Source organism: Mustela nivalis (assembly GCF_964662115.1).
Source record: "Mustela nivalis genome assembly, chromosome: 2".
In the NCBI taxonomy this organism is placed as follows: domain Eukaryota; kingdom Metazoa; phylum Chordata; class Mammalia; order Carnivora; family Mustelidae; genus Mustela; species Mustela nivalis.
Genome location: NC_139021.1, coordinates 175441855 through 175466362, shown reverse-complemented (window position 1 = coordinate 175466362; position 24508 = coordinate 175441855). Strand labels below are relative to the sequence as shown.

At 41.0% G+C, this 24508-nt stretch overlaps 1 protein-coding gene across 1 annotated transcript in view; it reads left to right on the top strand.

The window, feature by feature from the left end:
- Positions 1-24240, top strand: part of EIF3A (eukaryotic translation initiation factor 3 subunit A) — a 41149-nt gene extending 16909 nt beyond the window's left edge. Inside the window, exons 8-22 of the mRNA XM_082720270.1 lie at positions 2498-2602; positions 2979-3077; positions 4433-4549; positions 4808-4993; positions 5556-5903; positions 6322-6426; positions 6517-6630; positions 8273-8395; positions 9226-9379; positions 10372-10556; positions 15465-15553; positions 16427-17088; positions 20479-20704; positions 21388-21569; positions 23011-24240. Coding sequence (XP_082576396.1) covers positions 2498-2602; positions 2979-3077; positions 4433-4549; positions 4808-4993; positions 5556-5903; positions 6322-6426; positions 6517-6630; positions 8273-8395; positions 9226-9379; positions 10372-10556; positions 15465-15553; positions 16427-17088; positions 20479-20704; positions 21388-21569; positions 23011-23240 — 2925 coding nt within the window. The 3' untranslated portion in view covers positions 23241-24240. The remainder of the gene's footprint in view (positions 1-2497; positions 2603-2978; positions 3078-4432; positions 4550-4807; positions 4994-5555; positions 5904-6321; positions 6427-6516; positions 6631-8272; positions 8396-9225; positions 9380-10371; positions 10557-15464; positions 15554-16426; positions 17089-20478; positions 20705-21387; positions 21570-23010) is intronic.
- The last annotated feature ends 268 nt before the right edge of the window (positions 24241-24508 follow it).

The window sequence follows — 24508 nt, the reverse complement described above, 5'->3', positions numbered from 1 at the left end:
GCTCAGAATGAAAACTTTATGGTCAGGTTTTATAATTCATGGCAGGTGGTTCTGATGGATGGTCTAGTTTGGGTCCTCATCGTACCCATAGATAAGTTCAGAATTTTATAGGAAGTGTAGTGGTCGATGTCAGGACAATAGCTGACTGAGTCTATCATAGCATATTTCCTCTTTGGGGAAGGGATGCTAAATGGCGAATCTAGAATAATTTTTTTAAGAGACTTTATTTATTTATTTATTTATTTATTTAATATATTTGACAGACCGAGATCACAGGTAGGCAGAGAGGCAAGCAGAGAGAGGAGGAAGCAGGCTCCCCGCTGAGCAGAGAGCCCGATGTGGGGCTCTATCCCAGAACCCTGGGATCATGACCTGAGCCAAAGGCAGAGGCTTCAATGCACTGAGCCACCCAGGTGCCCCAAGAGTTTATTTATTTGACAGAGAGTGAGAGAGGAAATAAAAGCAGGGGTAGTGGGAGAGGGAAAAGGAGGCTTTCCACTGAGCAGAGGGCCCGATGCAGGGCTTGATCCCAGGAGCCACCCAGATTCCCCTAGAATAATTTCTTTTTTTAAATTTTTTTTTATTTTTTATTTACTGGATAGACAGAGATCACAAGTAGGCAGAGAGGCAGGCAGAGAGAGAGGAGGAAGCAGGCTCCTTGCTGAGCAGAGACCCTGATGTGGGGCTCGATCCCAGGACCCTGAGATCATGACTTGAGCCGAAGGCAGGGGCTTAACCCACTGAGCCACCCAGGTGCCCCAATAATTTCTTGATAGGAATAAAATTAGAGCTGGAAGAATTTTATTTGAATTCTTATATCACAGCTAATTTCAGTAATAAGGGCATTTATAAAGAGAAGTATTCAAGAAATGTGGACCGTTAGTCATGCATGTGTTTTGTATTGGGGATAGACTAGAGTGTTTATGTGTGGGGATAGGATCTGCCATTGTTTGCCTCAGTCTCTCTTTTTTTTTAAAGGATTTTTATTTTATTTATTTGACAGAGATCACAGTAGGCAGAGAGGCAGTCAGAGAGAGGAGGGGAAGCAGGATCCCCGCTGAGCAGAGAGTCTGTTGCAGGGCTTGATCCCAGGACCCTGGGATCATGACCTGAGCTGAAGGCAGAGGCTTTAACCCATTGAGCCACGCAGGTGGCCCTGTTTGCCTCAGTCTTGTGACTAGTAAGTAGGTCTGTATGGGAACACACTCCTGTGCTTGTAGGTCTTGGTGTGCCCTTGCAATTAATCTGTCACTGGTTGGCAGGTCCAATTTATGAAGGATAAAGGTCCACATGCATTATGCATTCTAGGTTATAGCTTAGGTGTAAGGTAAGATGTACTTATGGCAGTTTCGAGGTCTATGAAATTAGGCCACTTTTTTGTCTCCTTTTAGGAAATGTTATGCAGTGGCATACTTAGCTGAGTTCTAGTGCTATGTAAGAATATAAATCCTAAATGTAATTGGGTAAATTCTCATAAGGTGGTTTCTAGTCACTGCTCCCCCCCCATAGCCTACCCTGATTTGTAACACCACATACTAGTTTGCCTGTGTACTTTGTATGAGATTTGAGTTCTGTATATATGGAATATGTTAAATTCTTTTTATTAGCATTATATTTGTAAGACTTACTCATATGTTGAATGTAGCTGTTTTTTCTTTGATCATTTTTGTATAAGAACATCTTTTTTTTTTTTTTAAAGATTAATTTTTTATTTATTTGACACACAGAGAGATCAGAAGTAGGCAGAGAGGCAGGCAGAGAGAGAGAGAGGCGGAAGCAGGCTCCCTGCTGAGCAGGAAGCCCGATGTGGGGCTCGATTCCAGGACCCTGAGATCATGACCTGAACCGAAGGCAGAGGCTTAACCCACTGAGCCACTCAGGTGCCCCTGTATAAGAACATCTTACTGGAGCGCCTGGGTGACTCGGTGTCTGCTTTTGGCTCAGGTCATGATCTCAGGGACCTGGGATCAAGCCTGGATTCTGGCTCCCTGCTCAGTGGGGAACCTGCTTCTCCCTTTGCCCCTCCCCCTGCTCATGCTTTCTCTCTCTCTCAAATAAATAATCTTTTAAAAAAAATCTTACATGTAATTTTTTTTTCCCCCCTAGTTTGGGGCTATTATGGGTAGTGTTGCTAAGGTAATTTTTGTGTGATACAGTTACTTGTAAGGTGTGGTATTTTACTTACTAGTGGTAATAAATTTGCTTGTACACATGAGTGGTCTTCGTAAATATTTTATTGATCATGTTGATTTAGAGTTTTTATATCCTTACTAAACTCTTGGCGGACATTTCACTGTAGATAGATGTATAATTTGGGGTTAGAGACTCAAACATAGTTTTCCTTTGAGTTCTTCTGATGAATTTAAAGAGAGTTGAGGCCAATTTTTCAGATGTTTTCCAGATTTCCAATCCCCTGTTTTTCTTACTTCTACTCAGTTCAGTTGGAAATCTAGTTGGAAAATTTCCTTTAGCAAATTAAATCTTTTGTTTATTATAGGTCAGATTCAACGTACTACAGTATGTTGTTCCTGAAGTGAAGGACCTTTACAATTGGCTGGAAGTAGAATTTAACCCCCTAAAACTCTGTGAGAGAGTCACAAAGGTAAGACTTTGTATTTTAGTTTGGTTATACTACCATATAGCTGGCCCTTGTGCTATTACAGATTCTCTTTATATCAAGAGACAAGTATTGTCCTATACGTTTGAATTCAGTGCACATTTCATTGTCTTTTTTTCTTTACACCAGGAAAAAAGATATTTCTGATGTGCTAAATAAACCTTTGGAGGTAAATTAGCAGCATGACTGATTTAGCCATTGCTGTCAGTCACCTTCAGACAAGCCTCAGTATAGCTTCGTATTGTGTGTGTATTTTCCCTCACTGTGCGATGTTTTTATGTTTAAAAAACCAGAAAAGTTTCACAAATGTTTGAGTGTTACTTAGAAAATATAATTCTTTTTAATGTACTGGATTGTACAGGTTCTAAATTGGGTTCGGGAACAGCCTGAAAAAGAGCCAGAGTTGCAGCAGTATGTTCCACAGCTGCAAAACAACACCATACTCCGTCTTCTGCAGCAGGTAAACAGTTGTAAACAAGCGTTCTATTTACAACTGTAATTTTTCCCCTCGTTTTTTTTTTTCATCACAACAGTAAAAAATGTAGGAACCACTAGAAAGTTAACCCTTCACCAGACTCCAGCCTTGCCAAAACTAGTCTTTCCGTTTGATTTGAAAAGCAGTTATTTTATGTAATTTGTAATTGCTTTTTTTTCCTTTATTGTTGAATATCATCTTTGTACATTTTTCCTCATTATCAGTGTAAATTTATTTTACTCCTTTTAATACCTTCATGGTTTTACATTGTCTAAAGGGTACTACTGTGATTTATTTATTTAGACCCTGTTGATGGAAGTCTGTATTTCTAGGGTTTTTTTGCTGTTAGGGAATGTTGCAGCATTGAACATTTCCATATATACATCTTTGCATATTTCTGTGGCTTTCTATCATCTAGGAAGTGGAATTAGTTATAGGGCTTACACATTTAAGCTTTAGTAGCTCTACAAGATTCTGTTAATGAACCCTCCTACCAGTAGTGATTGGGAAAGCCTTTTCTGTTTCTCATACTAGTTACTGTTAGTCTTTTGTCATATTTTAGTTTGACTTAAATAAGTTTAAAGATTATGGCTTATAATATGGCTTCAGTGTTCCTATTTTGTCTTCATTTGTTTCACGGGGAGGGGCTTTTATGATACATTGGCTTGCAGTATTTGTGCACATTCCATTGGCCTGCTTCTCTTGTATAGGTGAGCAGTGTTATTTCTTATGTGCTACACAAATAGTTGAAGGTTAATTAGCAGTATAACTAAATTGTAATGCTGCCAGTCTCCTTCAGACAAATTTATTGAAAGTGTTTAAGTGAATTAGGTAAGTAGCAGGTCTTTATCTACAAATAAAAGGCGATTTAGGGCTTTCTGCTTTATAAAACTAGAATTTGGAAGGATTGGGCTTCCAAGGAATGGTGCAGTGTGGTGGCTCAAAGCATAGCATTTGGGATTTATAACCTTGAATTGAAATTCCAGCTCCAGCAATGTAGTGTTAACACTTAGTCTAAGCTTCAGTTTCTTTTCTCTGAGAAATGGGCATAATTTCTACTCTCAGGCTTGTGTAAGACTGTACCAAAAAAATACTGAATAGGGGCGCCTGGGTGGTTCATTTGGTTAACCGTCTGCTTTCGCTTCAGGTCATGGTCCTGGGGTCCTGGGATCGAGCCCCGAATCTGGCTCCCTGCTCTCCCTCTGCCTGCCGCTCTGCCTACTTGTGCTCTTTCTCTCTGTATCTCTGTCAAATAAAAAATACCTCTGTCAAATAAATCTTTAAAAAAAAATGCTGAATAAATGATAGCTGTTGTTACTAACCTTGTGTTTCTTATGCAGGTGGCACAAATTTATCAGAGCATTGAGTTTTCTCGTTTGACCTCTCTGGTTCCTTTTGTTGATGCTTTCCAACTGGAACGGGCTATAGTAGATGCAGCGAGGCACTGTGACCTGCAGGTATGTGCCGGAAGGGACACGGAGGTGGGAGACTTTTAAGGACTGAAAAACACATACCCTTTGTTGAGCTTTTGGTTCACTGGCACCATTTTAAAGTTGTACTGAGTGAATCTTCTGGCTTTTGTATTTAATTAACATTCTTATTTTTTTCCCCCTTACGATCAGTTGAAATTTTTTGTCAAAAGTTATTTATTTCTAGAATGATTTCATACTTATTTATAGATGAAACTATTGATGATGTTACTTGATTCTCCAAAGGTTCGTATTGACCACACTTCTCGGACACTTAGTTTTGGATCTGATTTGAATTACGCTACTCGAGAAGATGCTCCAATTGGTCCTCATTTGCAAAGCATGCCTTCAGAACAGATAAGAAATCAGCTGACAGCGATGTCCTCAGTACTTGCAAAGGCACTTGAAGTCATTAAGCCAGCTCATATACTGGTATGTATCTTTGGGGGAAAATGATCTACAGAATTTTTGAGGGGCCCTTATGCTATGTCTTACATACAAAGGTTTGAGACGAGTCTGAGAAAATGGGCTTATTCTATATTTCCTCTCCAGGTGTATTGGCTAGTTTTGGTATTCTACCTGTTACACACATGACCCCCGCCGACACCCATAGGAAGTACTGTGCTTGGGCTTTTCCTCTCGGCTTAAGTTCTTCTTTGTGTGCTCCGTGAGCATGTCCCTGTGGCTCCAGGAGTGCCTGGAGAGTCTGAATATTCAGCGTGAGAAAGAAGAACTGGAGCACACTTTAAAGTAGATGGGGTGCAGAGAAAACTTGACTTAGCAAATAAAGGTTCTTTAGCTGCATCACTCCTATTGATAAGACTGTATAGGTCATAGTCTTTGGTTCTGGGAACTAGTAGCTTGAATAACATCATCTCCTGTTCTTAAATGCAGACACGTGAGGGTAATGCACCAGGGTTATTTAATAATTATATGATGTCTAATGTCATGGTGTGTCACACAAGAATTTTTAAAAATGCATTTGTCTTTAAAGCAAGAGAAAGAAGAACAACATCAGTTGGCTGTTACTGCATACCTTAAAAATTCACGAAAAGAGCATCAGCGTATTCTGGCTCGCCGTCAGACAATCGAGGAAAGGAAGGAGCGCCTGGAGAGTCTGAATATTCAGCGTGAGAAAGAAGAACTGGAGCAGAGGGAAGCTGAGCTCCAGAAAGTACGGAAGGCTGAAGAAGAGAGGCTGCGACAGGAAGCAAAGGAGAGGGAAAAGGAGCGCATCTTACAGGAACATGAACAAATTAAAAAGAAAACTGTCCGTGAGCGTTTGGAGCAGATCAAGAAAACAGAACTGGGTGCCAAAGCTTTCAAAGATATTGATATCGAAGTATGTAACACGTTACTTAACTTGAATCCACATCTCAGAAGCATAGTCCTTTACTGTTTATTGATTACGTTGGGTTGTCTGGTGGTTTTCACTCCCTTTGGTACAGCTGATTCATTAATCGGTGAAGTAAACATTTTGTTTTGAATGGCTCTGCAGTTTTTAACCCTTGTTAAAGTGGAGTTGGGTATGTGCAGTTTAGAGTAACGAAAAATAGATGTTAAGATCATGTTGTTTTCCCTTCATTGAAGTGGAAATAAGACCATTGTAAAGCATTCTTAAATTACTTAAGTTTACGCAATGTGAGCATTTACTCATTGTATAGAAAGTAATTTAGGTTTTTGATTTTTGAAAAATCACATTTTCCATATACATTTCTCTTGTATTTTTCTTAGTGATTGTGCATTTGTAATACTTTCAGGATCTCGAAGAGTTGGATCCGGATTTCATCATGGCTAAACAGGTTGAACAGCTGGAGAAAGAAAAGAAGGAACTTCAGGAACGCCTGAAAAATCAAGAGAAGAAGGTAGGTGGAAGAACTGGTTGTTGATAAACTTAACGTGCCATGTTAACAGAAAATTTTCCTTTAAACTGCATTTGTGTTCATGTCATTCAGATTGACTATTTTGAAAGAGCTAAGCGCTTGGAGGAAATCCCGTTGATAAAGAGTGCTTATGAAGAACAGAGAATTAAAGACATGGATCTGTGGGAACAACAGGAAGAAGAAAGGGTAAGGTTTTTGTTTAACTGTAACATTTGTAGGCTGTAAACTGTAATTAAATCCTCTGCCAGTAACGGGGCCATGGTTTCAAAACCATGATTATTTTGTGTTCTTTAGCCAGGAATGGTGCTTCAATGGCTGCGTACTAACAGATGGGTTGGCAGATAGAAATTTTCACAGCAGAGTTTTAAGAATGAAACTTGTACAATACAAAGGACAGCTGAAAAGTTCACTAAAAAAGCAGCTTTATGAGCATATAATTCACATGCCATACAGTTCTCACATTTAAACTGTACAGTTCATGGTTTTTAGTATTGCATAGCCATTTAATTTTAAAACTTACCCCAAAAGAAGCTCCATACGCTTCGGCAGTCATTCCTCATTTCCTCCCCCTCCACCTGGCCTCTTGTAGTCAGCAGTCCCCTTTCTGTCTCTATATTTGCCTATTTTTTAGACTTTTTATATAAATAGAGCCACATAATGTATGGCAGTTCCTTCTTTGTGACTAGGCGGTTTGTTCTGTAGTTTTGTTAGTATATGTAATATTTACCCTAATGATTCAAAAGAAGGTTTGCGAATGCTTGTTGCAGCCCCATTCTGGTTAAAAATAAAAAGTAACTGTAGACAGCACATCTGTGGGGACAGGTGTGGGGGATGCAGCCTTTTGGTTGCATTGGAGTATTTGCATTCTGAGCTTTGTTTGCCAGTGCCTTGCATTTCTTCACAAGCTAGATTTTTTTTTTTTAAGATTTTATTTATTTATTTATCAGAGAGAGAGAGAGAGAGAGAGCGAGCACAAGCAGGCAGAGGCATAGAGAGAAGCAGGCTCCCCACTGAGCAAGGAGCCTGACTCGGGACTTGATCCCACGACCCTGGGATCATGACCTGAGCCAAAGGCAGCGGCTTAACCAACTGAGCCACCCAGGTGCCCCTAGAAAATTTTTTTTTTAAAGATTGTATTTATTTGACAGAGAGGCAGTGAGAGAGGAAACACAAGCACGGGGAAAGGGAAAGGGAGAGGGAGAAGCAGGCTCCCCGCTGAGCAGGGATTCCCAATGTGGGGCTCGATCCCAGGACCCCGGGATCATGACCTGAGCCAAAGGCAGATGCTTAACAACTGAGCCACTGAGGCGCCCCACAAGTTAGAATTTTGTGGTAATATGTAAAATTAGGGAAATAAGAGTGCAGACCAAATAACGTACTTGAGATGATCTGCTGTAGTCTTTCCCCTGAAGCCTTCCTTTTCCCCCTTGGAGTGCAAAGGAAAAGGCCTCCTTAAATCACCCTGCCTTAACCTCCAGTTTTCTTTAAGGGAGAAAATATCTTTTATCATTAAACCATAGTGCTTGTTATCTCTGAAGTATTTTACAGTATATGTTACAGTTTTGCTTTCATAAAAATTTGCAGTACTTTTGGCCTAAATAAAAACAGTTTCTTACAGATGCTCCCAGAACTCCGTCATCCATCCTCTGCCCCTGATTGCCTTTCTAGGGACATTGGGCATAGATGTAGTAACATTTCCGTATTTATGGCAAGATGGATGGAGCAGAGGAGCTGCTTGTCATTCTTCAAGAATATCTGTGAAGAATTAAGAGTAAATAAATCAGATAATGATTGCTTTGAAATTTAACTTTGTATTATGTACTTGCAGATTACTACCATGCAACTAGAACGTGAAAAGGCTCTTGAACATAAAAATCGAATGTCACGAATGCTTGAAGACAGAGATTTATTTGTAATGCGACTCAAGGCCGCACGACAGTCTGTTTATGAGGTGAAGTTAACTGATTTCTGGGGAACATTTATTCATGAGCTTTTTAGTTTTGCCTTAGGGTTCTTCTTTAACACAGTGGTATATTCTGTTTTGACTTTTTGTCGTGATCATTCAAATAATATTTTAGTAGAAAGGTTCTTGAAAATATAGGCTATTAGTCAGCCATCACTATAAACAAATTTTTCTGAAGGTGAAAGTGAACTGGATAAAATTTGCTTTTGATACAAGCCTGTTTACTATTTGATTTAGAAAGGAAAAAGGCAGATCGAAGTGTTCTGCTCTTAAATTCTAATTTAATCCTTTGGTTTGTTTCATATAAAAGCAAACCCAGTAGGTATAGAAAATAGTTGTCAACAATTTAAATTTTAAAAAATTTGACATGAGGGGTGGGAGGTTGGGGTACCAGGTGGTGGGTATTATAGAGGGCACGGATTGCATGGAACAATGGGTGTGGTGAAAAAATAATGAATACTGTTTTTCTGAAAATAAATAAGTTGAAAAAATTAAAAAAAAATTGACATGAAAAAGCTCCACAGTCATTTGGAAATTTTTAAAGATCTTACATATTTATGGAGGTGGGGGGCAGAGAGAATCCCAGGCAGGCTCCATACCTAGCGCAGAGTGTGGGGCTCAAACTCTCGACCAGGAGTCAAATACGCAATGGACTGAGCCACCAGGCACCCCCGTTTGGAAGTTTTTATACTTGAAAGTTGCTTCTTACGGTTTCAGGAAGTTTGTAGTGCTTTAGTAAACTTCAAATTTAACTAGTTTATAGGTCTTCAAAATTTTTGATTTTTGTTTTGTTTTTCTTGTGTCTGTTCTGTTAATAGGAAAAACTTAAACAGTTTGAGGAACGATTAGCAGAAGAAAGGCATAATCGCTTGGAAGAACGTAAAAGGCAACGTAAGGAAGAACGCAGAATAACCTACCACAGGGAAAAAGAAGAGGAGGAACAGAGGAGGGCAGAAGAACAAATGCTAAAAGGTATCTATAGACCACGATTGGAGGTAGTATAAGGCACGGTTGATACTCAGTTTATAGCGGTCATATTCAGGGTGCCTCGGTGGCTCAGTAGGTTAAGCATCTTGCTTTGGCTCAGGTAATAATCAGAGGGTCCTAGGATCAAGTTCCACGTTGGTCTCCCTGCTCAGCAGGGAGTCGACTTCTCCCTCTGTCTCTGCCTCTCCCCCTGGTCGTGCCCACTCTGTGGCTCTCAAATAAATAGCACCTTTAAAAAAAGGAAATTTAAATGTAGTAGTCACATTCAGAAACAAAGGAACAAGGGAACAGGACCATTGGCTTCGTTTTTAAAAAATTTTATTTATTTGTGAGAGAGAGAGAGAGAGAGAGAGCATGCACAAGCAGGGGGCAGCATACAGAATGAGAAGCAGGCTCCCCGCTGAGCACGGGGCCGGATGCAGGACTGGATCCTAGGACCCTGAGATGATAACCTGAGCTAAAGCAGATGCTTAACTGACTGGGCTACCCAGGAGTCCCAGATCATTGGCTTCTTCATTGCACCTAACTAGAGCCTGACTTTTAGTTGCCTGAAGTTTGTTATAGGCGAGGATGTTACTTCCTCTGCCAACTTATTTCCACATTTTTGGTGTTTCTTAAAAAAAAACAGTATCACTTTTTAATATCATCCCTGTATTTTATGTAGTTGTAACATTTATTGAGGAACGTGTGGCAGATGAAATCTGTTGAATGATTCTTTATCTGGAAATCCAGATGCTCAGGAGTTGGGGAGGGATTTACATGGTCATTACAAAACTATTCACGTTGAATGGCATTAATATTTGTTTTACTTGATTATCTTCTTGCCCCTTGGCTGGTTATAAACTACTTAAAAATTCTAAAAAGAATTTTCCTTCTACTTTATGCTGCCTGCTGAATACCAACAAAGTAGACCTAGCAAAGAGGGGAAAGATGCAGGTAGAGGCGCACTTGATAACGCTACCTCCTACATTATGCAGAGCGGGAGGAGAGAGAGCGCGCTGAACGGGCCAAACGCGAGGAAGAGCTCCGAGAGTATCAGGAGCGGGTCAAGAAACTAGAAGAAGTAGAAAGGAAGAAACGCCAAAGAGAGCTGGAAATTGAAGAAAGGGAACGACGCAGAGAGGAAGAGAGAAGACTTGGTGATGATCCACTTTCTAGAAAGGTGAGTGTAGGGGTTACTCTGTTTCTGTGCGATGTGTTTGTTATCCGGCTCTCTGGCATGATCCATACGCCTCTGCACGTGTCAGTGTCTGGGCTTGGTGTGGAGAATTGGTGGCATTCATCTCTCTTAAAGTCTGGTATTATTTTGTCTTCCCAGCAATAGGTTCTTAATGGGGGAAGATAAGATAAGACTTACAGCAAAGCGGGGATTTTAGGCTTCAGTTTAGGAATCTGCTTTGTAAGAATGAAGTCCTTAGTAAGAATGAAGTCTTCTAAGATGTCAGTATTTGACGAAAGAACACTCTTTAGTTTATGGAAGGACTGTTGTACCTTCCTTAAAGGGGGTTGCTGTGAATTCAGAGATGATGTGAGTTCTCTCACTTCTTAATGCTCAGAGACGGTCTGCTGGACCGTTGCATATTGCAGCATATTCACCGTCTCCCGGCAGCTTGTTAGAAATGCAGAATCTCAGGCCCAGTGCCAAACCTGAATTAGAACCTGCATTTTAACAATATTGTGGGGTGCCTGTGTGGGTCAGTGGATTAAGCCTCTGCCTTAGGGTCAGGTCATGGTCTCATGGTCCTTGGGTGGAGCCCCGCATTGGGCTCTCTGCTCAGCAGGGAGCCTGCTTCCTCTCCTCCATCTCTGTGCCTGCCTCTCTGCCTGCTTGTGATTTCTGTCTGTCAAATAAACAAAATCTTTTTAAAAAACCCCATTATTCCCAGGTGATTCAGAGGCTGCTCTGAATATTTATTCTAAATATGCATGCATGTCCAAAACTGACCCATGTTTCCCCTCTGTCTTGTGTCTCTGACTCCGGCTCCTGATTGGTGACCCTGTTACCCACTTAATGGTGGAGTTTTTAATTTACCACTCCCTCTCCTTTCTTTTCCTGCATTACTGCCTTAATTCAGAATTTCCTTTTGCCTGTATTATTTATTGGTCTCCTTACTATTCTCTGTGATTATAATCATTTCCCAGCTTCAGACCTTCCTCTACATTGTGGTCTGCTTGATTTTTTTTTTTTCTTCCCCATAATGCATATTTGATTATTATACCTGCTTTTGGGTTTCACATCTCTCTTTTGATTGGTATTCAGTACTTCTGGCCAGAGTACCTGCCTTAGCAGTCCAGGCCTTTCTAGTTTGCTGCTTGTAGTCACTGTCTCTTCCTATGCTTCCTATGTTCTATCTCTTCCAAGCCTTACCATGTTTCTGTGACATTATCTGCATGTTCTTTGTTTTCCCATGGATATGCCCATGTTCCCCCTTAAAGAAGATACTTTCTAAGTTAAGAGGTGAGTAGCTGGGAGATTTCTTGCCTGCCTTTCTCTATTCCTTTATCTCTGCCATACCATTGTCACTTCTCTTTATTGGAGGGCCTGCTCTTTGATTTCTTTTTAAGATGTTTATGGGTAGATTTTTGGTTTTGTTACTCCTATTGCTAATTTTTATTTTTATTTCTTCGTTATTAGTGAATATGTCCTCTGTTATTTAAAAAACATATATTTAGGGGGCACCTGGGTGTCTCAGTGGTTGAAGCCTCTGCTTTCAGCTCATGTCATGGTCCCAGGGTCCTGGAATCGAGGCCCGCATCAGGCTCTCTGCTCAGTGGGGAGCCTGCTTCCTCCTCTCTCTCTGCCTGCCTCTCTGCCTACTTGTGATCTCTGTCTGTCAAATAAATAAATAAAAATCTTTAAAAAATAAATAAAAAAAGAAATAAAATGCCAAAAATGAACAAAAGAATGGATATGCAAAAACTAAATAAAAAAAGAAACAAAGAAACCCATAATCACAGCACGTTTGCTACCTCTTTTTTTTTTTTTTTTAACATTTTATTTGAGAGAGAGAGGAGGAGCAGAGAGGGAGAGGGAGAGAGAGAAGCAGACTTCCAGCTGTGCAGAGTCTGACGATGGGCTTGATCCCAGGACCCTGAGATCATGACCTGAGCCTAAGGCAGACACTTAATGAACCACCCAGGTGCCCCAAGTTACCTCCCTTTCTTCAGAAGATGAAGTACCCATAAATTAACAGAATGCAGCAAATTAAAATAACACAACACTTCTGATTCCATACATACCCACAGAAATTCGTGCCCAACAGAAAAAGAATACACTAACTACATGTTTTAGGACACAAGGGGAAAATGTATTCAATTCCAAAAAATCAGAAATTATACGGACCAGGCATGCTTGGGTGGCTCAGTCGGTTAGGCATCTATGCTTGGTTTCAACTCAGGTTACGATCCCAGGGTTAAATCAAGCCACATGGGGTTCAGCAGGGAGTCTGTCTGTCCCTCTCCCTTCCCTTCTACCCCTTCCATCACAGGCGAATGTGCATGCCCTCTCTCTCAAATAAATATATATGTATTTTTAAAAGATTTTATTTATTTATTTGTCAGAGAGAGAGAGAGCATAAGCAGGCAGAGTGGCAGGCAGAGGCAGAGAGAAAAGCAGGCCACCCACTGACCAAGGAGCCCGATGCGGGGCTCAATCCCAGGACTCTGGGATCATAATCTGAGCCGAAAGCTGCTTAACCGACTGAGCCACCCAGGCATCCTTATATATATACGTATACATACAAAATTACACACACGCGCGCGCGCGTTTTTTTTTTTCTTTAAGATTTTACTTATTTGACAGAGATCACAAGTAGGCAGCAAGGCAGGCAGAGAGAGAGGGAAGCAGGCTCCCCACTGAGCAGAGAGCCTGATGAGTCCGATGTAGGGCTCGATCCCAGGACCCTGGGATCATGACCTGAGACGAAAGCAGAGGCCTTAACCCACTGAGCCACCCAGGCGCCCCTTTGGCATTTTATTTCTGTTTTGTGCCTCCCTCTCCCTCCTTTCCCTTTCCCTTTCAGTTCGAGAATCTTTAGATTTATCCGTTCATATTTAGCATGGTAGTGACTGTATTTGGTTTTATTCTTAACATTTAGTTTGGAGCTTTTAATTTACTTCCATGTTCTTGCTACTACTTCTTCCTTTAAGCCAAATTTTAAGAACTTTTTTCCATTCACTTTTGTTTTTTGTGTTCTTTAGTGATTACCATCCCCCTTTCCCCCCCCTAAAATTTATCTAAACATAACAGACTGTATATTGATTTGAAGAACCTCTTCTCTGAACAAAAACTTCTGAGCTTGTCTTTACTTTGGTTTCATTGCAGTAAGTGCACTCCTACAGCTGTCTTGGCAAACACTGTTTAGTTTCAGATATGTTTATATTGTATCATCTCTTCTCCTTTGCAGATACATTTTGTTGGTTTTGTATATCCTTTCAGGTTGTTTTTTCCAGGCTGTCTTTGTATATGTCTCAAAAGAGCACCCCCCGCCCCCCAGTTGAAAAATTGTGCAGTGATTCAGTCCCTGCAGAATCCTCCCTCAGAAGTTTCAAGACAGTGCTTACTGTCCTAGTACACGGGATAGGAGGAGATCTGATAAAAGTCTTGGTCTTGTTACCTCTGTACATAGTTGTTTTATTCCTTGGGAACTTTCAGAATTTTCTCTTTCCTTGGAGTAAAGGGGAGTGTAGAGATTCTACTGAGACTGTCTAGTTACCTCAGTGTATATATACTCTGTATTATTAATCCTTTTTGGCACTTGTGCCTTTTTAGTCAGAGGATGTAATTTTATTTTTCTTAGAGAAGATTAAATTTCCTTAGCTGATAGAAGTTGTCTATATTTGCCTTTCAAAGTCCTGTTCTTTCTATTCTAAGTTTCATTTTTTTCATCTCTTTGTCCTTTTGTAACTGGTTCTCTGAGATTCTTGTTCAGTTTATAAGTTTATTAGCAGGGCCTGTTCTGTTTGATCTATCAGCTGAGTTAAAAATTTTTGGCAATCATGTTACTTTTTAGAATTCTTTTTCTTTGTTTAATGGCAATCATAGCCATACCTAAAAATCTCTTTTGAGGGTTTAGTTGTAGGAAAACCTCTAATAACTTGAATTCTTTGTTGAGTGTGATTTGTAGAGTGAGTGTGAAGGGTAGGATAAACTTGGTCTTCTGGATATGTACAGTCCCTCCATTGTGGTGACTAAGTTCCATTGGCATTTGTGTTTTTTATCCCACGGTGTCCATTCAGGAAAGTCTCTTAGAACAATGTCCACCACAAGAGTTGAGAGTCACTTACAATGGCAGATGACTTACCATTCAGCTTTTTTCCTTCACTGCAGCTTATACTAGTTGTTGTTGAGGGTTTTGTTTCCAGAACACTTTAAAATTTAAATGAAGATCTTCTTAATCATCTGCTTGGGATTGTTAAATTTGTCAGATTTTTATCTTTCTCTTCCCACCCCCGCCCTAGGTCTTATTTGGGTTTTCCAGAGCGTTCTTAATTGCTGGTTGTGGCCTCAAGTTATGTTTGTTGGAGCAATCAAGCTGTGTCAGAGGTGTTGGTGATAACATTGTGTGCGTAGGTCTCTACAAAGACTGTACCACATTTACATTTCTACTTGAAGGGTGTTTATCTCCCCTTTCCATAATTTTTAATGACAGCATAGTATTTCGAAGACGGAGGTAACTGTTAATTGAACCACTTCCCCATTTGACCCCATTTCATTTGTTCAACCTCTGTTTAGTAGGAACTGTGATGTACGTTTAGGGCACTGAGCTTTTTTCACATAATCTCAAAAGGAAAATTTGAGGTCAGAGGAAATCTGTAGATATTTTAGTAATTCCAGAGGGCGGGTGGGGGTCAGATTACTTTCAGGTGGTATTTTATTTGATTTATAAAGTCACTCAGAATACGTGAGAATGCCGGTTTCACTGTACTGTCACTCTGACTTAAGATTAAAAAAGAAACAACTTTAAAACTTGTTTATATTTAAGGGCTTAAGATTGATGTAAGTGGTAATACCAGTAGTTGTAATAAGTGTTGCCATTGTAGTGCCTCATGTTTACTTTGGTGAATGTAGGACTCTCGTTGGGGAGATAGAGATTCAGAAGGCACATGGAGGAAAGGACCTGAAGTCGATTCCGAGTGGAGAAGAGGCCCACCAGAGAAGTAAGTAGAATCGAGGAAAATAGTATTAATTAGTCGTAGGTCCTATTTAAAACCTTATCACAGTTTTTAATTTCGGTTTATTTTGTGGAGTTGGGGAAAGGAGAATGGTCAAGAACTGTGCGAATGTTTGTTACTGAAATTTTTTTTTTCTGAAATATTTTTCATAGTTTACCTCAACAGTGCTGTAATTACCGACTTCTAAATATTTTTTTTTTTTTAAGGATTTTTTATTTTTTTATTTGACAGAGAAAGATCATAAGTAGGCAGAGAGGCAGGCAGAGAGAGAGAGGAGGAAGCAGGCTCCCTGTGGAGCAGAGAGCCTGATGTGGGACTCGATCCCAGGACCCTGAGATCATGACCTGAGCCGAAGGCAGTGGCTTAACCCACTGAGCCACCCAGGCGCCCCCCGACTTCTAAATATTTTGACAAATATATGCTTCAGATTTTTTTTTGTTCCTGGAGTGCTGTAGAGATTACAGTAAGAGTGAACAGTTCTAGAGCTTTTTTTTCTTTTTCTTTAAATTTCTTAAGTAGTTGAACCATCCTTTAAAAATGACTGCTCATGATAAACAAGATTGCTGGTCATAAGTCTTACACAGAAATTAGATTTTGAAAGGCCATCGTAAAGATTAGAAATTGGATGCTTATTATAAAGTACAGTTAGATAACTTTTTAAGGCAGTTGTCTGCTTAATTTGTTGATGTGTAAGATTTTATATTGTGTTATTTTTTATCAGGAGCACATACTCTTTGAGGAGTAGGAATAATGAATTTAGACTGAAATGGTTTTTAAAAGGGAGAGAAATAATTCCCCCCAAATCATGTGCTTTTAAGAAAATGGACTCTTGAAGATGTTTGCCTTGTTGCTCTGTAGGGAGTGGAGACGTGGAGAGGGGCGGGATGAGGAAAGGCCTCATAGAAGAGAGGAAGATCGACCAAGGCGTTTGGGAGATGAGGAAGAGAGAGAGTCCTCTGTTAGACCAGATGATGATCGCGTTCCTCGGCGTGGCATGGATGATGACAGAGGTCCTAGACGTGGTCTTGATGAAGACCGGTTCTCTCGCCGTGGGGCAGATGACGACCGACCTTCCTGGCGTAACGCAGATGACGACAGGCCTCCCAGACGAATGGGTGATGAAGATCGGGGGAGCTGGCGTCATGCAGATGATGACAGACCACCTAGACGGGGACTGGATGAGGACAGAGGAAGCTGGCGAACAGCTGATGAGGACAGAGGACCGAGACGTGGGATGGATGAGGACCGGGGGCCACGGCGAGGAGGTGCAGATGATGAGCGGCCTTCCTGGCGTAATGCTGATGACGACCGGGGTCCCCGGCGGGGCATGGATGACGACCGGGGTCCCAGGCGGGGCATGGATGACGACCGAGGACCTTGGAGGAGTGCTGATGATGACAGAAGTTCTAGGCGTGGTGCAGATGATGACCGGGGGCCTTGGAGAAACATGGATGACGATCGGATTCCCAGAAGGGGTGATGACTCAAGACCTGGTCCCTGGAGACCATTTGTCAAGCCAGGTAAGATTTTGGTATTCTGTCAACTTGCTTAGATGCTCCATAGAATCTGATGCGTTTTACAAATAGTGAAATCTTACGTGAGCTAATCACTGTTCCATAGTTGATACCAGGTTATTTCAAATAGGGATCCTCTCAAATGACTGCTTACATTTAGATATCTAAATAAAAAGTTATTTTTTAACTAAAAATGTGAAATTTTAATTATGTCTGACAGCAATCAGGCTGTATTATTATTAGTTTCCAGATGGATGGGTCTTTTATCTTTCCTTGGTTATCTGTGCAGTGATTTTTATGTTCAGAGTTTGACTTTCATGTCCCACACTCCAAGAGAAGTTAAAGAATTTTACTTCTTTTTCTCCTTTAGTGATAGGCACTTTGTTTTCTTTCTGCCTGTTGACCCCTTTGGGGGCTCTTGTTCCCATGCCTATCCCTGAAGTATTGGTGTTCCTCTGGTTCTGTCCTAGACCAGCATTCGCACATAAACAATGAAAAAGTTACTTACTAAGTATTTGTCTTGCACTCCTCTGTCAACCATGGGGTTATTCTTCTTTTTTTTTCTTTTTAAAAGATTACTTATTTGAGAGAGAGCATGAGAGGGGAGAAAGTCAAAGGGAGAAGCAGACTCCCCTTAGAGCTGGGAGCCTGATGTGGGACTCGATCCCGGGACACCAGCATCATGACCTGAGCTGAAGGCAGTTGCTTAACAAACTGAGCCACCCAGGTGCCCACCCATTAGGTTATTCTTATGGGAAGAGCTCAGTTTCTTTCTTTCTCAGTCTTGGGCCTGCTTATCTTTTCATATTTTACTGATTTCCAGTACCATCTTCTCCAGGTGCCTTCTTTGCTTACCTTCAGACCCATTTTTCCAGCTGCATGTTGCACATAGTACATTTCTACGTAGAAGTGTCTGTGACATGTCACAGTCAACCTTTTGAAACAGTTCTCACCCACACCCATCTCTTAAGGGCCACCACCGTCCATCTGATTGTATAAGTTAGGGGTCTGGGAGTTCCCCTTTGCCTTCTTATGTCTTTTTATGTTAAATGTTTCATTTAGTTCAGTTCTACCTTTTTAATGTTCTTCAGATCTGCCCACTTCTCTTTTTCCCTTGCACGTACGTGGGTCTGAGCCGCCATCATTTCTTCCTCGAACTCTTGCTGCTACTGGTCCCCACAGGCTCCCCACTCCCAGGTCAAGTCTTGGTGCAGTAGCCAGAGTAATCCATTCTGCATGAAGATTTCAACGAGTAGCCTCTTTCCCTTGCCCTTTGTGTTTCTGTCTCATATTTCTGTCTCTTCTGGTCTCAGTTGATTCCACTGTCTGACTGTGTGACTTTCCTGTTCTTGTGTGAGTGGGGAGAACAGTGTCATAGATTCTTATTAAGTCCTGATAAATGTTTTATGCGAAGTTGCTATGAATACTGAACCATTACTGTTCTCGTAAGTTCTCTGGTCACAAAATTTCTGTCAACCAATGAATGTGACTTTTTGTGCGTTTCTGTTTTAAAGATAACCTTATTTAATACACGTTGTCGGTTCATTAACATTGAACTCCTGGCCAGTAGTGCTGTAGCTTCTGAATGGGGCTTCTCTAACACGAGTATTTTTCCTGTAAGGCACATCCACTGCCTTCTTGTGCTTGGGACACTAGACAAGCAGCATTTGAACACAGTGCCTAAGGGCCCTTTGGAACAGTGAAATCCCCAACAATGCAAGAAAATGTGAAAACCTGTCACTAAACAGACCACCAGAAGGGTACTTGGTTTAAAGTATGAGAGCTGCAGCGTGCAGCAGAGCGTTACCTCGTTCAGCCTCGACTGTGAGCGTGCTCTGCGGGCGGCTCAGGGACTCGGTGGGCGGCTCAGGGACTCGGTGGGCTCTGCACGAGTGCGGGGGAGGGGCAGAGTGCCCGGGTGTCTGTGGGTGATTTGCAGATATGTTTCAGCAAGTAGGTAAATTAGCGGGTATGGGATCTGTGTAGCTCAAAACTGTGGCTAGAATTAAATGAGTTCATACACAGAGAAGGTTTAGAGTAGTGCTGTTGGCACATGGTAATACAAATATAGTGACAGTAATTAACCTTGCAACAGATTTTCATTTATATTTGCTCCCTTTGACCTTTTTGTGCATATATATATGAAGTTCCTTGATTTGGGTATCCCATGTCTAAGTGTGAGATAGTGGTCAAAGGACTTCTCTTTGTCCCATGATTGCATGGGTGGTAAGTGATGGAGAGCAAGAATAGAAAAGGAAGTTATTGGTAATATGTAATTTTGATAATATGTCGTTTTGAAAATGTAGGATGTGAATGAACTTATAATTGGGGCTCTCTCAGAGATCTGGCTCTTACCCCTGACTCTTTAGGTTTTTTGTTTAAAATGAGTTGTCTGTTTACTATCAGAACAGATTTTTACATCTGAAATCTCAGCACATGGAACACTCAACCCAGACTATGTAAATGTCCCTTGTCTTACATGGTCCTCCCTTTATGTTAGAGAAACAGTGGTAGGTAGTCATAAATAGGAGCTGGTAATTCTGTAAAGTAACATAAATAGCTTTAGTTTTCTCTCTCTCTCTCTCTTTTTTTAAGAGTTTACTTATTTGTCAGAGAACAGAAGCACAAAGAGCTGCAGGCAGAACAGGCAGAGCAGGCAGAGGGAGAAGCAGGCTCCCTGCTGAGCAAGGATCAGGATGGGGGACTTGATCCCAGGACTCTGGGATCATGACCTAAGCCAAAGGCAGACACAACCTACTGAGCCACCCAGGTGTCCCAAATTTGGTCTTCTTTTCCCTCTCTTTTTATTTGTTTTTGTTTTTTGTTTTTATTTTTTTATTTTTTTATTTTTTAAAGATTTTATTTATTTATTTGTCAGAGAGAGAGCGAGTGAGAGCAAGCACAGGCAGACAGAGTGGCAGGCAGAGTCAGAGGGAGAAGCAGGCTCCCTGCGGAACAAGGAGCCCGATGTGGGACTCGATCCCATGACGCTGGGATGATGACCTGAGCTGAAGGCAGCTGCTTAACCAACTGAGCCACCCAGGCGTCCCTGTTTTTTGTTTTTAAAGATTTTACTTGTTTATTTGACAGAGATCCCAAGTATGCAGAGAGGCAGGCAGAGACGGGGGCGAGGGGGGGAAGCAGGCGCCCTGCCAAGCAGAGAGCCTGATGTGGGGCTCCATCCCAGGACCCTGGGATCATGACCTGAGCCAAAGGCACTGGCTTTAACCCACTGAGCCACCCAGGCGTCCCTTTAGTTTTCTTTGAATGAGGTTTGGAGTGTCTTAAATTAGCACCTGCAGTGGTGATATTAATATCAGCATTCACATATCTATTCATTGTTCCTGAGTTTCTTGAGTATAAAAATGTTTTTCCTTTTTTAAAAAATAAAAACAGGTGGATGGAGAGAGAAAGAAAAAGCCAGAGAAGAGAGTTGGGGTCCACCTCGAGAATCGAGACCATCAGAAGAACGTGAATGGGATAGGGAAAAGGAGAGAGAGAGAGAAAACCAGGATCGTGATGAAAACGACAAGGACCCAGAGAAAGAAAGAGACCGAGAGAGAGAGCGAGAGCGGGACAGAGAGCGAGATGGGGATCGAGAGGACCGCTTCAGACGACCTAGGTTTGCTTTGGAACTCTCTGGAATTACAGTTAGGAGTCTCTTAAATTCTCTGGGAAACCATGTAGTCTTGAGAAATGGTGTGCCTCATGCTTCAGTTGAACGTTCCCCTCTTTACAAAGTTGAGAGGGTGAGGCTGACAGTGGGCGGCTGTCTGCAGGTGGATAGGACTCTAGTTCCACAGGTATCTTTGCAAGTCCATGGCCTTTCCCCTGTGGTTTAGTTACTCAGTTTTAGAGCCCTTAAATTATTCAGAGCTCCTTGACTTTTATTAGCGGTAACAGTTCTGACTTGCTCCTTCTGACCTGAGTGGCTTTGTGCTGATGGCACTGTTCAGTGCCATTTTCTGTGAGGATGAAAGCACACTGTCTGCAAGGCCCAGTGTGGTAGCCGGCAAGCACATTTGGTGTTGAACATTTGGAGTGTGGTTAGTGCTACTGACAGGACGTCTTGATTCTGATTCAGTTAATTGTATTTAAGTGGCTGCATACAAGTAGTGGTTGCCGTGCTGTTCAGCACAGGTCCAGATGTTCTCACTCAGCTTCTACACCTGAGGCACCAGATTGAGATCAAGTTAGAAATTCAGAGGTCATCCCGGTTACATTTGTAAACTCTCGAGCACCAACTTGGATGTGCTGTCTGGAGTCTGACGACAGAACTTAACATGTCATTTTGAATGGTTCCAGGGATGAAGGAGGCTGGAGAAGAGGACCAGCGGAAGAGTCTTCGAGTTGGAGAGATTCAAATCGCCGTGAAGATAGGGATCGGGATGACCGTCGTCGGGAGAGAGATGATCGCCGTGATCTAAGGGAAAGGCGAGATGATCGAGACAGAAGAGGACCTCCTCTCCGATCCGAGCGTGAAGAAGGTATGGATGTTGGGCACGTTGCTGACTATTGGAAAACCATGATCTCAGGAAATTGGCGGTTTTACTACCTCATCTGTTCTTACAAGCATCAAAAATAAGATAGTGAATATTCAGTTTAGGTTTCACAGTTCTCTGGGCGCATGGGTGGCTCAATCAGTTAAGTGTCTCACTCTTGATTTTGGCTCAGGTCGTGATCTTGGGGTTGTAACATGGAGACTCACATGGGGCTCCACGCCCGTCAGTGAGTCTGCTTGAGATTCCCTCCTACCCGCTTCCCCCTCACCGCAGCTCGCTTCCTCTTTCCCTCTCAAATAATAAATAAGTTTTTAAAAAAAATTCACAGTTCTCATAAATTTCGTAGTACCTCTGGAAAGTAGCTCATACCTAAATTGAAAGTATAGTAGTAGGCTAATTGGAGGGTAATCAGTATATATTGCTCTAGAAGTTTATGTAACTAGGAAACAGTTTGTCAGTTGTTTAAAAGTAAGATCTTGGTAGATAAGTGTAAAGTGTAAAACATTCTTACTCTGAAATTGTGATAGTTGAAACTTGAGTTTAAAAAAAAAAGTTTTAGGGGGGTGGGAGGTTGGGGGAACCAGATGGTGGGTATTAGGGCACGGATTGCACGGAGCACTGGGTGTGGTGCAAAAAACAATGAGTACTGTTACGCTGAAAAAAAATACAATATTTTAAAAATTTTTTTTAAAAAAAATGTTTTAAAGTTGAAAATGGCCATTGCACTTAACTAAGTAGTTACCTCACAAACGTTTTTCATTTGTACAGGGGGATTACAAGGGTTTTTCTTATACCTGTAAAGAACAGTATGCTAATGGCCATTTTGGTATTATGATTTCTTCAACAAGAGCCAAAAGGTTTTTTTTTATTTTAAAGTTTTCATTCAGATTTTTTCTTACCTTATCTTAAATTATTGTGACAATTAGAACACCTCCCAGGCCAGTGGTTTCTTCTTGTTGGCAAATTTGAGTTGTCTCTCTCTCTCTCTTATTTTTTTTCCCCAAAGATTTTATTTATTTATTTGACAGAGAGAGATTACAAGCAGGTGGGAGGGGTGGGGGGGAAGCAGGCTCCCCGCCAAGCAGAGAGCCCGATGCGGGGCTCAATCCCAGGACCCTGAGATCATGACCGAAGCCAAAGGGCAGAGGCTTTAACCCACTGAGCCATCCAGGTGCCCCTGAGTTATCTCTTAAGTCTGTATGTTATTTTGAAGGACTTGTCAAAAATTGTATCAAAGTGATTAAAATATATTTAGGTTTTACTGTTTTTTTTTTTTTTTTCTTAAAATGGGGATTCTGTATCCTTATTTCTACAGTACAGGATTTCTGAGTAATTGGAGGCATTCCTTTCGCTGAAGTTCTGTTTAGTCTGAGCCAGTACAATATGGTACAAACTTCACTCTTTTTCATTTAATTAAACTTTTTAGTAAGTTCTTGGAGGCGTGCTGATGACAGGAGAGATGAGCGGGCAGAAGAGCGGGAAGCGCCTCGTCGCGTTCCTCCCCCAGCTCTTTCAAGAGACCGAGAAAGAGACCGCGACAGGGAAAGAGAAGGTGAAAAAGAGAAGGCTTCGTGGAGGGCTGAGAAGGATAGAGAATCTCTTCGTCGTACTAAAAACGAGACTGATGAAGATGGATGGACCACGGTACGACGTTAAATCTCAAGATAATGGATTCAGACACATGTCTCACATAGGTTTGGTCACATTCAAGGATTATTATACTTGTGCTTCAACCAGTCTAAATTGGATTCTTTAGTGTTGTCTCACCGTAACACAAAAAGCATGAACTTGTATTAATCCTCTATAATAGATTGATCGTGCACTGTGTCCACAGGAGGTTGGATGGCCAGGCCATTTTCTGGAATTTAAGGTGTTGCATTATTTCATCAATCATTTGTTTACAAAAAAACAAAAACTAAAAAATAAATTTAAAATGTGAACCTGTCGGGTATGGAGTAACACCTGTATCTTGGTATAGAACTGATCTTTCTCTTTTGTTTTTGAAATACTTTATTGATTTGGAATGAGGTATGGTTCTGTTATAGAAAATGTATTTGAAGATTCTTCAAAAGCAGGGGCTGAAATGACTTCCACATCATTAGCGGTTGAGACGTACCTCTAGGTATTTTGAGGTATTTACTATATTAACTACATTTAGAAAGTTTTTAGGTTCACTATAAGTGCAGTAAACATTACAAACATTGGATACAGTGGGATTTTCTGTAGATTTTACTTGAGAGGTGAGTATAAAGCAATTTGCAGTCATTATTGTAATGACAAGAATATTACTCAAGTATGAATCCAAAACAGTTAGAGCTTTTAAATTTTAAAGCATTTGGTAAAACTATTGCTGAGTTTTTTCTGTTGCCAATAGCAGACTGCTTTTCCATTAATGGAGAATCCATGCCTTTCAAGCATTTTAAATATGACAATATTTATAAATGTGTGGTTTGGAGGAATTGTTTAAATTCTTTTTCCTAATTTCCTTTCTCTTCAGGATAGATTCTTTCAACAAGTAATTTGTAGTAATGACTGTGTTGACTTCAATTTTGGAGTGTCGTAGCTATGTCAAAGATTAACTATTTGGTTTTATTGAAGCCAACACAGAACTTGCTGCTGTGTTTTTTCTTCAATGATAAATAAAATACTTACAGAATTTGTTTTAGTGTTGATTTGTAGTTACAGTCAAAGTGTTGTACTTACTGTGGTGAGTTTGCATATCCAGTTGAGTTTGTTGTTTTGAAATTTTTTTTTTGTTGTTGTTGCCATTAAATGTCTCAGCATTTAGAATCAAAATAACTCAACTAGAAAAACATGGCTAGGATGCTTCCTTCCTTAATTAAGGAACCCCTTAGTTTCCTTGTAATGCTGTCCTGTCCTCTCTGTGAGCCTTGTATACAAGGGTAGGTGGGTTGTTTACTATT